General features: G+C 25.9%; 2 protein-coding genes across 6 annotated transcripts; both read left to right on the top strand.

Annotated features, from left to right (window-relative positions):
• The first annotated feature begins 114 nt into the window (after window positions 1-114).
• On the top strand, window positions 115-4210 carry LOC126903176 (calcium release-activated calcium channel protein 1). 4 transcript variants are annotated; one of them, XM_050681208.1, is made up of 4 exons: window positions 125-275; window positions 1220-1276; window positions 3146-3289; window positions 3363-4201. In XM_050681208.1, exons 3-4 carry the CDS (start codon window positions 3155-3157, stop codon window positions 3885-3887), a joined length of 660 nt encoding a protein of 219 aa, XP_050537165.1. In that variant the 5' UTR covers window positions 125-275; window positions 1220-1276; window positions 3146-3154; the 3' UTR covers window positions 3888-4201. The 4 variants fall into 4 exon arrangements, with proteins under 4 accessions (XP_050537164.1, XP_050537165.1, XP_050537162.1 ...); XM_050681205.1 differs by lacking the exon at window positions 1220-1276 and adding an exon at window positions 590-718 and having other exon boundaries at window positions 138-275; window positions 3363-4210; XM_050681207.1 differs by lacking the exon at window positions 1220-1276 and having other exon boundaries at window positions 115-275; window positions 3363-4192.
• Window positions 4211-8058: 3848 nt separating this feature from the next.
• LOC126900995 (uncharacterized) lies at window positions 8059-16141 on the top strand. Of its 2 annotated transcripts, none has more exons than XM_050677076.1 (2): window positions 8059-9180; window positions 15447-16141. In XM_050677076.1, the coding sequence occupies exons 1-2, from the start codon at window positions 8812-8814 to the stop codon at window positions 15969-15971; spliced, it is 894 nt and encodes a 297-aa protein (XP_050533033.1). In that variant the 5' UTR covers window positions 8059-8811; the 3' UTR covers window positions 15972-16141. The 2 variants fall into 2 exon arrangements, with proteins under 2 accessions (XP_050533033.1, XP_050533034.1); XM_050677077.1 differs by having other exon boundaries at window positions 8061-9180; window positions 15450-16141.
• The last annotated feature ends 606 nt before the right edge of the window (window positions 16142-16747 follow it).

Below are 16747 nucleotides of genomic sequence, written 5' to 3'. Positions count from 1 at the left end.
ATCATTCTACCCGACACCTTTCCTAGTAAACAAATTATATGATTATGTTATCAGTTTTAGCTATTTGCTATAAATTATTGTAGACGTCCAAAGATAAGATAAAACCGTATGGAATATATGACAAAGATAGGGGAAATAGAAAATATTTATAAGATAATTAATAATTTTCATCGCTACTAATTCTCCACGATAACATTCTTCAATGAGTAGTACAACTGAAAGTTTCTCGTCATGTGATAGGTGTCTTTCTTTAATTTTGTAATCTTGTGAAATTTGTGAGTACACTATTATTTTATTAATTATTAATTAATGTACACTAATATTTATATTTTAAAGATTATTTGAACACAATATATCATTTCTTAAGAACATAGTTGTATTAGTATCAATATTTAAAATAAATATTGACATTTACCACAGCTTTCTTAAAAATAATTGTGGTATGATTCTCTTAAAAATATATATATATTTTTTATAGTCAGAAAATATTGTATGGATTTAACTTAAATAAACTATGTGTAACAAATTAATGTATTAACCAGTAACGTGTAAGAAAAGTTCATATTGAGTAAATTAAAGTACATTACAGAAGTATATTAAATTCTTGATGTCGATCAGTTCAGGACGTCGTACTTTGAATGGCATAAATGATAACATTGTGGATCCTTTACATGTCTTTAAGTGGCATTGTTTAAATAACTTTAATACACAACAAAAGGTTTGTCCTGTAGTTAACTGTATTAACTGTTAACTATATGAGGATGTTCTAATATACGATTAACTCCATTCACTTTCATTAAAATATTAACATTGCTATTTCAGATTTTTTTAATTTTTTATGTTAAAAAATGTAATAAGTATTGGTTGATTTACTATTTTTTTTAAATTAATCACTAAGCATGTATGGTGTTTAATTGTTTTTAAAAAAAGGTGAAATAACCAGATAAATCCTTTATTTTTTAAATTCACTATTGTACAGGATTTTATTCACTAAATACTAATTTATACATGAAAAATAAATATGTCTGATAATTTTCATTAGAGGTATAACAAAAAATAACAATTTCATTTTTGTGTTTTAGTGTAAAACAAAATTTGTTTATATCTCCTAGAAATTTTTTAAAAGTAAACATATCTAGTTATTGCACCAGTGTCTTCAATTGCTTTTATGTTTATATTAAAAACTTTATATAATTGTGAGTAATCCTAAAATTTATAGTGTGTAATATTCAATTGTGGAAATGGAATTTAACTCCTAAAATATTACTCTTTAGAGGTGAGCGAAAATTAATTTTTACGATTACTGATTAACCGATAAATTGTTGCTGATATAAAACCCCTTATCATTTCAAAATTAAAAATTTTGCTCAAAGAACACATTTATTCATCTAGATAAAAAAAAATATGGTAAATAAAATAGGTATCAAGGCACAATGCATTTCTGATTAAATTAACATAAACCACTTAATTAGTAATATAATACAAATGTATTTACTAACAAATACCTATTTAATTAAAAAATAATCATATATGATTAAAGAAAAACAAATTTACAAATGAGAATTATATAGTATGTTTATTAAAGCCAAAAAAGTTTGAACACCTGGTGGTTAATTTTCGAAACAATACTTTTATTGTGAGAAAGGCAGCAATATCTGGTCTATTGGATAACACATTTTCCAATATATTTGATATCAACTAATATTTAATATTGGTTCAATCACTCCTATAATTTAAAAAACTAGAGTGTATTAATACAATAATATAAAATAAAATTACTATTATAAAAATTTTTATCACCTTTCTATTTAAAAATGGTAGTAAATACAAAAAGAATGATATCTTAGCCTTTAATTATATTCTTGTTAGCATAATATTTTGAAATACTTATACTTTAAAATAACATTTAGCATCTAAGAACTCAATTTTAATATATTATAACATTTTAAAAAATTTATCAAAGAGTTTAAAAAGTTTAGTTTTTAATGTAATTTTATTTACTAGTTACACACACACACACACACACATATATATATATATATATATATATATAGTAAATATATATTATTAAATCAATATAGTTTTAAATTGACATACCAAAACCCTGATGTAAAATTGTGTGAAACATAAAAACAATGAGCCAATTTTATAGTATTAAAATAAGTTATAAAGTATAATTAATTTCAATTTTTAAGTTTAGTAAAAATACATGAATTATTAAGACTCTTTGTGTTGTTAACTTTTACATTAACCTATAATATAAAAAATCACATCAAATTTTTCTGATAAATAATAATTTAAAATATATTTTTTTTAGTATTTTACTTAAAAATGTTGAAAAAAAATGTTTTTTATATATTTTTTAATTCCATAGTTTTTTTTCCTATGTATTGTGTGTGTTGATATTAATATAAAATACTATATAAAAAAGATCAGTTCAAATCTTTAAATATGGCCAATGCTATCCACCCAGTTAAGTTCATTTTAAATTAAGGTACAATCTGGCACGGTCCAAAACATGAAATCAGTAATATGACCTGACTATTGGATCGGGAAAAATTTGATTTGAATTAAGCTAACCTAACCCAAATTAACTTCTGCTAAATATACAATGTTCAGTAAATAAGGAAACAGGTGAATTGTTACAAATAATGTCAACAATAGATACCCGTTCCTTAAAGAACACCTATATATTCTTACATATTTAAATAGGGGGTTAAAAATAATGAAGAATGTCCTTTGCAAATATTTTGTTTAGAGAACAGTTTATAATCTATTTAGTAATTATAGATTTTAAGAAAAACTATTAATTAAAACAATCATATTTTGATTATAATTTTTTTTCACTTAATTAACATTATAATAAGTTTGATTATTGACATCAGAACTTATATCACATGGACTAATATTTTGATATGTGATAATAATGTTGTTTTTTATTTATAATCTGTATATGGAGTTAATTACATTTAAAAGAAAACTATAACATTACGAAGATTAGCACATTTGTCAATCTAATTTCTACTGGAGTTGCCAGAATTTGCTTATTAAATTACTATTTGTCCTGTTAAATGAAAGGTGTAGGTGTTGCCTACTTTATTTTATTATTTGAAATTGTAATATTAATTTCTAACGTATTGTCTAGGCTAGAAAAATGTCACAGTGTGATGTCAATGAAGGTATACCACTCAATTCACCTGCATTTCTTTCCTGGCGAAAATTACAGCTCAGTAGAGCAAAACTTAAGGCTTCCAGTAAAACATCAGCATTGTTATCTGGTTTTGCAATGGTATGAATTATCATTTAAGCTATTTAATAATATTATTTAATGAAAACATTTATGAACTGTTAAAATATATTAGGTGGCAATGGTTGAAATGCAAATAAGTCATGATTCCAAAGTTCCTGAAGCAATGCTTATAGCATTTGCAGTATGTACAACTCTTTTAGTCGCTGTGCATATGTTAGCTTTAATGATCAGCACATGTATTTTGCCTAATATTGATGCTGTATGTAATCTTCATTCTATAAATCTTGTTCATGAAGCTCCACATGAACGTCTACATTGGTACATTGAAACAGCATGGGCATTTTCTACACTTCTTGGACTTCTCTTATTTCTTGCAGAAATAGCTATTTTATGTTGGATAAAATTTTATGATATATCAGAGTTTGCAGCATGGTCAGCTGTAATAGTGCTAATTCCAGTTTTAGTAATATTTCTTGCATTTGCCATACATTTTTATCAGTCAATGGTTGCTCATAAATACGAAGTTACCATTAGTGGTATTAGACAATTGGAACTTTTAAAAGAGCAAATTGAAGCTGGTGACCTAGACCGTTCTAATGGATTATTAGTAAGCCAAAGTACAACTCAAATAGTATGACTGTGATTGAAAAGAAAATTAATAATTAGTATATTAAACAATGGTGCTTCTATTATACTATACTTGATGTAAGTATTCTAAAGAATATTTTACTAAAATTGACTATTAAAATAATACTCGCTTATCAAAAACTTAACTATTTTTTCTTCTTTTATTTTCAAAAAATTTGACTTAACCAACTTTGATAATACTACATCTTAATTATAGTAGAAGTCAATAAATAGTTCTACATTACCCTTTAAAAAAGTATATTTATTAATTATTCATCATTGTTTAAAAAATAATTAACCATTAAATATTTCAATATTTTTATTATTTGTATAAAATTAAGTAATAACACTAATAATATTTATTTCAAAAATATTTTAAACTTATTATTCAAACACTGATATATTATTTTTAAAGGTTATTATTGCTTATATTAGTTATAATAGAATTAATTTGTAAACCTTATTCTACTTTCATTTTTAACTTCAATTTTGACTTAATATTATATATTTTTTTAAAGAATTTTATTTGAAAATTCTTTAATAATGTGAACAACAAATTATTTTTTTTAATTCTATTTATTATTTTTATTTTTTATAAGTCCCCTCAAGATTTTTACCAAGATAAAAATCTTATAAAATTTATAATTATAGCTTATAAATAGTTCTTATAAAATGTAGCATTTGTTAAATATAAACATATTTTACTAAAAATTTGGGCTTGGTGTATACATTTTATAGTAATTCCTGAAATATAATATAATATACTGTTAAATATTTTTTTTTTATTATTGATTTTTAAGTAATAAATGTAAATTAGTAATTATAGATGTCATATTTTCTTTTATTGCATTTTTTATCACTTTTGACTTTTGATCATACTTATAGTTTAGTACAAATTTAAGTTAGTAACTGTGATATCTTCTATAATTATACTTTTGATTATTATGTTATATTTTAATTTAGTACTATTTTATTACTTCATTAAATGGTTATTTGTATTCATTATAATTACTCATAAAATATTAGTAGAATAAATTTCTGTAATACTCAATAGTATTTATATCTTATTTTTTGTGCGTGTGTGTGTAGTTTCCAAAAAAATAAAATAAAATAAATTGTCATTGTAATAATTATAATATAGAAATAAATAAATATAAATTTTGTAAAATACTAAAAATAATAATATTATTACTTGCCTCAGCTTTGTATCAAATTTAAAATGTCTGAAAAATTGCTAATTTTTATTAAAAATAATAGCTATAATAATAATAATAATAATAATAATAGCTTGGCTTATTTATAATTTTTCAAACACACTAAAAATGTAAAGCCTCCAAAAAACATAAGTATATAAGTATATGATTAAGTATTGAATCAGTCTCAGTATCACATAAGGTAAAGAATAATATTTTTCTAAAATTTACTTAAATTGGACAACAATTTTTGAAGTTCTATTATATGAATTTTTTTCTTTCCTTTTATAAAATATTTTTTACATAAAAATCAATATAAAATTTTAGGGTAGCTAATTCTTTATTTGCGAGTCAAGATCTCTAGTCCTTCTAGTCACATAAATGTCTACTTTTAATATTGTAGTTATTTTGGTAGTAGTATTACTTTATTAATTAAATCTAAATATTATTAAAAATATGTGTAACTAATAAGCCGTAAAACATACAAAAATGAAACCGTGTATACGTATTTTAGGAACAATTCTTATTATACTTTATTTAGCTTCTAAAACGACACTAAAAAAATAGAAAAATATTCTTGTAACCAAATATCAATTCCACACAAAATAGGTGATATCTGTGGTTTCAAGACATTCAATTAATTAATATCAAACAAAATTATAGTTTAATATTTACAAAAATTATATGAATTTCAATGCATAAAAATATTGTTAGTTAAAATCGTTTAAAAAAATGACGAAGTTTCTAAAAATTGATATTGGCGAGCCCAGCGGGTATGATCAAATGTTGTCAAAGCCAATATTGCGCACTGAACTCATGGAATCAAAAATGACAAGAATAAAATTTATTTAAACGCCTCTAGAGAAGTTAAGACACGTTTCTATAACTATAAATTAAAATATTTATAACCGTGTTATTTTAAACTGTAACCCTAGACATTTCTTTGACAAAAAATTACACATATTCGGGCCCGGCGTTATGAATTTCAAAACACTTATCAAATTTTATCTCCAAACACAATCTATTAATTAGGTTCGAATGATCTTTATTAATCCCTTTTTATACATCTCCCTGTACAAGCACATTATTTCTTCAGTCATGTATTATCTTATAGCCAATGAGGATTTTAATTTTTATTCTTCCCAACTTTTTTGTCAATTTAAAACTTTTTAATGAAAAATAAAATCTTATAATTTGAAAATATATTTAGCATTAATTAACCAAGTATAGGTTTTACGTCATTGTTGACATGCAAATCAAATTGACGATAGTTATAAACATTTTCAAGGTATCTGATTAAGTTGAATAACCTTGTTTGTAATAATACATTCATATCTCAGAATTTTTCAAAGAACTATTTTATTAGCATCATTATTGCTACAACACAAAAATATTGAATGTATATATATATATATATATATATATATATATATTTCTGTAACTACAAATTATTTTCAGCAACTTGTATTAATTCAATTTTTACATTTCAATTCAAAAGTCCTTCAAAACATAATAAAGGACATAGAATTCACAAAAAATTAAAATCGTATTAATTTTTTAATTAAAGCTAATTGACGATATTTATTTAAAATACATATTTTAAAAATTTTAAATCTTGTCCAAAGTATTTATTTTTTCACATTATCCTATGAGTTTTAAACCGAGAGAGATGTAACAAATAATTATGTATTAAGTATTCGGAAACATTTTTTTTGACAAAATGTGTAAAATTATTATATAATCATTAAATTACAACAAATAAAAAATACGAGGATGTTTATAAATACATATTCGAATAGTTAATTTTAGTGCCTTTGTGTTTAAGTAAATAGCTATGATAATTTATTTAAATGATCCAAGAGAAGACTAAGAAAAAATGTTTTATCAATGAAAAATAAGGCAATTATCATTAGGTGTACACTAAAAAAAAATATTTATTAGAATTAACTACTAGATATTATAGAGGATATATTCTTAATGATTACTTTAAATGTAATGAAATAATTACAAAAATAATTCGAATTCCACTACTCTTACTATTATTAACTATGAATAACCGACAATACTCCAGTAATTAAATTTTATCAATTATAGTAAATGTAATCATACATGTTATTTATATTTTTATAAAATACATGAATACTTATGGACGATTTTTTTGAGAAGGTGCACCTTCTCACAAAAAACCATTATAGTAACAAAACAATTGTATGGTTATTAAATACAAAATTTAACCAGAATAAATGAAACTAAGAGAGACAAAAATTGTCTTCTAATAATGTGATTATTATATTTAATATTATATTATTTCTCAAGTTTGAATTAAGCTTGTAAACAAAGTAATTAAACCACATTCCATTAGGTTCTTATAAGAAACATTATTATTAGCAAAATAAAAATTGTTCAGTTTAAAATATTTATTATGAATTTTATTTAAAAATTGGTATGTATTTATTTAATTTACAATGAGAATAAAAAAATCATAGTCATATTGATAGATCTCTCACGTTTAATTTCTTCCCTCAGGGTCAACACGCAGACATTATTTTTTCGAATAATAATTCGTACATAGCTATACGAACGAATTTCAGGGTTGCATAGATCTCGAAAAAATAATCATTAAAATAATGAAATTCAGTTAAAACTTCTATTAGAATATTATTTTTTCATAATTTAATTCGTGTTTATAAAATAATTACATGTTAAAGTCTACCAATTATAATGTATAATTTGAATGTGTTCGGGTCAAATGTAGAGATTATAAATCAAGCCTCTCTTCTACTCGCTAGTGGTGCAAAATTTCGATATAACATTGTAAATTACATTTCATTGTAATAATTAAAATGTTAGAGACAAAAAACATTTGAGGCGCGTTTATATAAATTGCACAGAGTTTTGTCTTAAAGGTTTCGCTCTTAATTGCCACTACTCTTTAGTTCTTTCTTCGTCAGAAACGCGCAAAGAAATTTTAGGATGTCACTGAAGACGACAAATTTCTTATTCAAATGCGTCTTGATTGTTTATTTATATTAGTACTTAAGACTCTGCTAGTAAGTCTAATAAATACTAAAAACATCCGAAATATGAAACCCGATCAAAGGAATAACACACTACTGGTGCGAACGCCACTTCAGAGTTCTGATTCTAGATGAGGCTGCGTTGAATTTTTATTGTGGTAGTAGTGGCGAGCATTGTTCGAATGTCGAAGCGGCGGCGGCGGCGGTTGTGTTGATGTCATTGTTGTCGCCCGGTGTTTTTTCGACGGACGACGGCAGCGGCGCAACCTTGGACACGAAATCGGCGGCAGACTGAGTTTTTGTTTTCCGAATGTATAGACGGAAAACATTTTGTTGATCGAAACCAGGTGCGCATGCGCCACGGCAACAACGCACCGCGACCAGCAGATGTTCACTAAACATTGTTTTATAACGTGAACTAAACCCAAGGTCGCTGCAGTTTGCCATCAACCATTATCCCATTCAAACGCGTGTTATACCCAATGTTATTATTTTGATACCGGCAACACCTCCACCGTCAACAATTGCCACCACCGTCTCCTCGACTGTTTCTTTGCCGTCGTTTAATCGTTAATAACATGATATAGTTTGCCCTGAAATCGCTATGTGTTTAGTATCGACAATTTTTTGCGAAAACGTCTGTGCCCCCGTTTCCGTGTTGTGATCGATTCCTTTACGACTATTTTGATCCAACAAGTACTCGACCCAAAATAGTCCTCTCGGCATGGAATGGTACAGGGAACAGACCGTCCAACTGATCGACCTTTTTCGGGCTCGGCCGGCTTTGTGGGACACTAGTTCGGTGCACTATCGGAACAAGCGGATGAAAAATGAAGCTCTTGAGCAGATCAGCGCCAAGCTCAAATGTCCAAAGGAAGAAATCGCCAAAAAGATCTGCACGCTCAGAGTACAGTTCAGCCGTGAAAACGTCAAAGTTAAGAGGGCCCAAGAAGCCGGCACTGTGTACAATCCCAAATGGTTTGGTTATCAGTTGCTGTGCTTCCTCAATGACCAATCGCGGTTTTCCTCTGGAACGTCCGGCGTATCCAACTATGCCGCTGCCGTCGCAGCAGCCCACGCAGCCGCCCAGCATGTAAGTATATCGTTTGTTTTTTAACCGGGTTGACGGCGTTGCGCGCGCCCATCTGACTAAGCGGCACGAGTTAGTCTGGCGCGTTTTTTTTTTTAACGGATACTATATTATTTATTGCATTACACAGCTGCTCTTGCATCTGACGCAGCGCTTGCGTTGTACATGCGCCCACTGCGCTCTGCCAGAATCTGTATTTTAATTTTCTCACACGAATGTCTACCCCTTGAATTTAACCGAATATTTCAAAATCAATCAATAGTATTATTACTTTTCAGTTGAAAATTTTATCTGGTATAAGTTCATAATTATCACTGAATTTACTAATTGCCATTAGTATTTATAGATAACACGAACGACTCGAGATTACTTCAGTTCGTAAATTAAATATAAAAAAAAAAAATCACTATTTATTTTTCAATGATATTATTAATAAAAAGTAATTATAATATTATATTTAAGTAATTGTGTTGCTAATGACGAGTTATTATGCTTTGACCTACTCGTATTCGTATCAATTACGTACGAAAATGTTTTATAGCATGTCCAAAATACATAAAACAATAAAAGTAAAATAGTTACTATTTCTAATTATTTTTAAAAGGTTTTATTTACATATAGTATATTTTTTAATCGTTCGAAAATGTCATTGTTGTAAAAACTATGAAACGTTTTAATCTAAAAATGATCAATTTATAAAAAACAATATGAAGTAAAATTGTGTAAAAACAGATTTTTATTTAAATTTTATTTATTCACGTTTAAAAGTTGTTAATCAATAGAATTTATATAGGAAAATGTAATTAGATTTAATTTCATATTGTGTTTATTGTTCAAACATAAAACGATGTTCTACTCCGTTGCCAAGGAAACACAAATAAATTTTTCTACTTACCATCAACATTGTACGTGGAATTGTAGTGGTGTACTACTTATTCCAGTAAAAAGTATTTTATTTTTCTGATTTCGTAGTAAATAAATTACTCCTAACATTTTCTCAGGGCCTTATTTAGGTTTAGTTGCGCTCGTGCTAATTTTCAGAAATGCGCCTCAAAAAAAATATTGTTTATTTTTCAAGTGTTAACATAGAAATACTACATGAAATACTATATTTTGTAATTTTTATTGAAGAAAATTCTAAAATTAGTGACCCCGTTACATACAATTTTGCCAAGCCCTAAATGCAATTTCGTCGGAATAATAGCTAAATATTTTCTTCATCCAATTCTCGCGCGATTAAAATACCATCTAATATTTTCAAATTTGTCTAAAAAAATCAACTATTTAAATATACTTCATTTTTATGCAAATATATCTATAGTTTCTGCTTATAACTAAAAGTTATTTACGATTTATTACATTTTTTTAATTACATTAATTTAAAATTCCTTAAAAACCAAAAAAAAGAAAATATCTAAGAAACTAATTAATTTTACATTGTATATTATTATCAAATTATTTGCATACATATTATGAATAATACTGAATTATTAAATTTATGTATTAATTAAAAATCGTTTGTTATCATTCATTAGCTTTTTTTTTTTTTTTTTTATAATCAAACCTTGTGTAAATTTGATTTTTGCAATAAATTATTCACAATTTGAGTCATAATAATGATTTATTAGAAAATTTTCATGTTCAATAAGACGAACTATTAAACTAAACATAATCAAGTATAATGTATACTGCATTACTTGCTGAAAAATGAATCATTACATTACAAACATCTCAGGGTACGATAGTTTATTGCTAATAATATAATACCGTGTGCTGTCATGTATCAATCGACACAATGCTCAAAAGTATTATCATTTATTGTACGTTGATACTTATATTAAAAAGATAAGTAGTCTTAGACTTCTTTATTAATTTTTACAATTAGAATATTAAATGTTCTAGCAGTGTTTTTATTGAAAATTAAAGATTTACCAAAAATAATTCCTTGTATATTTTTAACCGATAAATTAAATTTTTTATTTACCTCGTTTTAATAAATAAATTCTCAAAAAAAAAGATGGCTTTTATATTTTTTTTACTTACATTATTAATACTTGTAAATGATAAATGTATAAATTTTTATTTTGTAACTATTAATGTAAACAAATCTCCAATGTCCATTATTTGGCTATATTTTATGTACCAAAAAATATCGGTACAGTTTTTTTTTTTTTTGTTAAAAGCCCAAAGGCTGGTTGGCAGCAATTTTCCACTCTTGACGCTTCTCGGCTTTCCTTTGTAATTCGCAATAAGATCTGCAGTCCATACATCTAACTATTTAACTAATGTAGTCCAGTGGTGGTCTCCCTCTGCTGTTGGTCCTTCAATGGCACCTTCTATTATTCTGCTTAGTAGACTGTTATGACGCAGTACGTGTCCAATTAACTTGGCTCTTCTTGTTTTTAATGTCTTCAGAAAACTCCTTTTTTCTCCGGTTCTGTGACAAACTTTTTTATTTGTTATGTGTTCTGTCCAACTAATTCTTAGTAGCCTTCTGTAACACCAAATCTCGATTACTAGGAGTCTTTTTTTCTTCTGTTTTACTTATGGTCAATTTCTCACTTCCATACAGTGCTACACTCCAAACATAAGCCTTTAGTAGGTTTTTCCTCGCTTTTATATCAATATTTCTGGATATGAACATATTTTTCTTGCTCTAAAATGCACATTTAGCCTAGTTTATTCTGCTTATGATCTCTCTGGTACTACGGTCGTCCTCTGTTAGATTACTTCCCAAGTATTTATATTCATTTACTTGCTCTAGTGCGTTACCATCAGTAAAGTAAACATAAATGAATAAAATGCATATTTTATTTCGTGGTATTTGCTAAAAAATTAGAATTTTAATAACAAAATTTAGCTTTTAATGTTTTTGAAGGTCACAGACATTTTATTATTATATTATTTTAGATGTGAAAATATAAAATTTTCCAAAAAAAGAAAACAGAAAACGTTTTTTCGTATGATAGTTATTTAAAGTTGTCAGAAAATATTCAGTGATCTAAATAATTAAATTCCCAATATAACAATTTGATTACAAAATAATCCTTAAGTATATATGGCACGCAAACCAATATATGTGGTCACTATTGATTAACTAATTTGTAAGGGGCGTTGAAAGTTGTAAACTAACTTTTTTTTTTATTTTCATGTTGTACAAAAACTACTCACGGAGATCAATAATTTTCCAAATCTATTTAAAACCTTAATAACTAAACTGATTCTGATACAAAAAATGATCTACAATGAGACCAGAAATTTATAATAAATAAAAACTTAGTAAAATAATGAAATTAATAAAAACTGTAAATAGATTCAGAAACATCTTTAGTTGATTTATCCAATTAGGATATATGTTTTTAGGTAAATAATGATATTAAGTTCATTATATTGCATCTTGATTATTTTTTTTATGAACTTAGGAATTTTATTTATTTTTTATTAAAGATATTTAATTCAATTTTTAAAAAGTCATTTTATTTTTAACACTCTTATAGCTAAAATTTAAAGATATCCTAGTAACAAATTTTTTGTATCGTGTCAATACTCTTTCAAGTTTATTACATTTACTATTTCAGAATTATTTTTATATTGAATTGTTTTCCATTGTTTTAATTTCAATGAAAGAAACGACGTTATGCAATTTGATTGCTGTAGTTCTTGAAATTTTGTTTTTGGAAAGTCCACTGCTAATAAAAGTTGTAAATTGTGGAGTATTTGTCTTCTTGAAATGAAAACTTGGTAATTCTAAGAATTTTTTTAGCTGTCAAGAAATTTAAATTGGGTATATTAATTGAACATAATACTCTAATCTGTAATTTATTTTTAGTAATTGTTAATATCTAGAAATCTAATAAAACATTAAATTCTGCACTAATCTGAAGCAATACGATAATCATTGTTTAAAAATCTTTTAAAACCATTTGACTAACAATAAAATAACACTGAAATGAAAATCGATTAAACTGTTGTTTATATAGTGTTTTAGGTTTAACTGACAATGCTCATAACTTTTAATACAATTATCGTTTTGTTGAATTTTTTTTTTTGAATAATCATTTCCTTCTTAAAATATGTTTAATATTATATTTATATATATATTATAATATATAAATATTTTTTGTATTATTCAAAATGGCCATTTTATTCTATTTGTTACAAAAAAGTTTGATGGATCAATAACAATTTTAGAATAATCAGTTATTGAGTTACAAGCATTTTAATACATAGATTGGGTATGGAATGCGAGCTACGTATACGTACAGTACTGCGAATTTTCAATTGAAATTACCTATCCTCATTACATACCAATTTTTTATATTAAAATTTTTATAACTTAATGAGTACTTGTCTTAAAATTATTATTTTTGTTCTTATGAAAAATGTAGATACATTGATTTTTACCGCTTTTCCCCTGTAACCTTTATTTAAATTCTTAAGAATTTCCGACAAACAAACAGTATTCTAAAACAAAATTTTTACTTGATCGTATTAACAAAAAAATATGTATATATATCCATAAAATTAAAAAAAAATCTTTCTGAATCCATTAAGAGAATCAATTGCTCTGTTTTCTTATAGTATTGTTATTATTATATTGATTAATTAATGAACTTCAATTTAACATAACTGAATTGTACAAATATCAATTAATTTTTTTTTTTTAAGTACACGCAACCTTATTAAAAGTAAATGACTCTTTGTATAATTTTTAAAGCTATTCAAATTAATTATTCATTTAAAAAAAAAGTCTGTTAATGACTGGAGAAGTATTATAATTTTTATTGAAACAATTGACTCATTTACTTTAAACTTGAATTGTACTTCGGTGTACAAAACGTTATTTTACTTATTTATATTACTATGACACACACTGTTCATCAAAATATTAAGTGGTGATCTCAACATGTGCGGAGTCAAATATTATAACGGAACCGAAGTGCTGTTTAACTTAGCACATGTTATGGTATTTATCATTTAAAATCTATCAACAAGTAGTTACTTATCTTCTTAAATGAGCAACAATGGTGGTTTGCCCTGTCTCCTATTTAACAACTATTAAGTCGATTTCAAATTGAATATTGAACAATATGCTTTCTAGTTATTTACATAATACTCATCCAACTACAATCAATAAATTCATTTCTATCGTTGTATAAACTAGAAATAAGTTTCATATATCTAGTCTGAATAAACTGAATTATTAAAACAAAATGACTCAGTAAAATTTTTAGTTTCTCCAAAATGTAAGCTGGTTAATAAAACAACATTTTTTATAATTAGTATCCATGTATCCTAATGTAAACAATTTTGTTATTTTTATTTTTCATTATGTTACAATAAAATACTGTCCGTTTTTTTTTTTTTCAAATTTCAATTACTCTTAGCTTGATTATTTTTTGCTGGTGAAAATTCATTAGAATAATGTTTTTTTTAAAATCACAAAACTATTATGTTTTTAATTCACAAAAATTACAAATAAAATACATTATACATATGATGTGTGTAAAAACAATAACAATTGCTTTTAATATTCAAGAGTACTCACAAATCAAACAATTATCAAGTTCTTTATTTCAAATTAATTTTAAACATTTTATTTACAATTGTATATATTTTTCTTTAACGTTATTCACACAATAAGTTTTTAATGATTTTTATAACTGGAATCATTTTATTACCGTGTTGTTATTCAATACAATATACTTCCAAATCATCAACAACAATAATAAATTAATGGTGCTACTAATTTTTTTATTATCTTAAATTTTATTTATTATTACATTGGAAAATTATTAAAAACAATTACATTTAAACATAAAATTATACAATTTTCTACATAATTTTGATTTTTTTTTAATCATGGAATTATTTTTATAATGTGATATTAAAATTTTTTTTTTTTTCAAATATAATTATTGTTTCTTAAATGCATCATTATATTATAAAGTTATCTTGTACAAGAAATAAGAACTCTACTGAAAAAAACTTGAAACGCTATAATTTAGGCTCAGATTTTGGTGATGGAAATTACTTTAAAGTGTTTTACATTAAAAAATTTCCGAACAATTTGACTAAAACATGAAATTTAATTAGGAAAATTAAGTAATATTTTACGTTTTTTTATGTCTTATAGTTAACTCATTATTTTTTTATCATCGTTCGCATTGATGTACATTAAGTTGATCTTTACGTAGTTTTTTAGATATTAATAATTACACAAGTTTTGTTCAAATGCATAAATTACAATTTTTATTTATTTGTTTTAGCAGGACGGGGAAAATCAACAGTTCCAATGGGGTGCTCCGTTGTCAGATGATAACAGTTATATAGAGGCAGCTAACGATACAAATACGAGCAGCTATGAAGCAGACAGCGTGCAGGCGTCCACATTGCACGGTTCCTCCAAAATTGATTTCCACCACATGGACGATTACCGTGAGCCCATAGTGGACGTGCAAGAGCCACAAATGCCGTGGCAAAGTCGTAAAAACAGGGCCCAACCCGATGACTCTGACGACGATATTGGCGGAGGATATAGGAAAATGATCCGGATGAGCAAGCCGGAAACTGACGAATTCAACACGTTTTCCGATTATATCGCCGAGCGAATGCGTAACCTTAAAGGTGACAAAGCTCTACAACTGATGGCTCGACGTGACATCGAACAAGTGCTGTTCAAATACGAGATGAAGTTGCTGGAACAGAAACGGGATACTCAACCGGAGACCATGGCGGCCACAACCTCTAAGTCGATATCACCAACGCCTACCAGTGACTCAGAACAACAATAGATCAGTCCATCAATGTTTTATTCCTAAAAAGTCGTTGCTTGACCATTTTATCCAACGTTGTTTTTTTATATATAAAAAATTTAATATTTCATGTAGATATATTTTTAATTTAAACATTTTAGTATTTAAAGTTTCAAAACGTCAACGAAAATAAAACAAATTAATTGTTATACTCGTTATTAGTTTATAAATTACTTGTAATCATAAAGACTTATAAAAATAATTGTTACGCAAATTATTTGATTCCTACTGGTTGTACATTGTTATGCAATACAAAATTATTTAACAATAATTAAATTGACTTTTTTTATTGGAGTTTTATTTTTATCAATTATTAAGAAGTAGTTTAAACTAATTTTTCATTTCGATACGAATTTTAAAAAGATTTTTTTTTTTATATCTTTTTATGGGACCAAGTTCAGTTGAATTCAAAACTATAATTATACCAATGTGCAATTGTGCAAAATAGGTGTTATTGTCACTGTACCAATAAATAAATTTAAGCAGTGGTTTATTCAAGAAGGAGGGCGCTGACAGGTCTATATTAGCAAATTATTACTATACATAATGTAAGATTTTGGCAGTAGTAAGAATAGGTAAGCAAAAAAAATAATTAGCCCACCATTTTGAAACTTGGGCTCTACTGAGACAAAAATAAGATAATGCGAAATTATTTCACCCCACAATTGTTACTCAAAAACTATTTATATATAATAATAATTATTATTATAAAATTATCGATTTGATCTGTCTATCACCAAAAACAGAATATTTTC

The sequence above is a fragment of the Daktulosphaira vitifoliae genome, unplaced genomic scaffold (genome assembly GCF_025091365.1).
Source record: "Daktulosphaira vitifoliae isolate Bord-2020 unplaced genomic scaffold, ASM2509136v1 Scaffold_3, whole genome shotgun sequence".
In the NCBI taxonomy this organism is placed as follows: domain Eukaryota; kingdom Metazoa; phylum Arthropoda; class Insecta; order Hemiptera; family Phylloxeridae; genus Daktulosphaira; species Daktulosphaira vitifoliae.
This window is presented reverse-complemented; position numbering and strand designations above follow the sequence as displayed.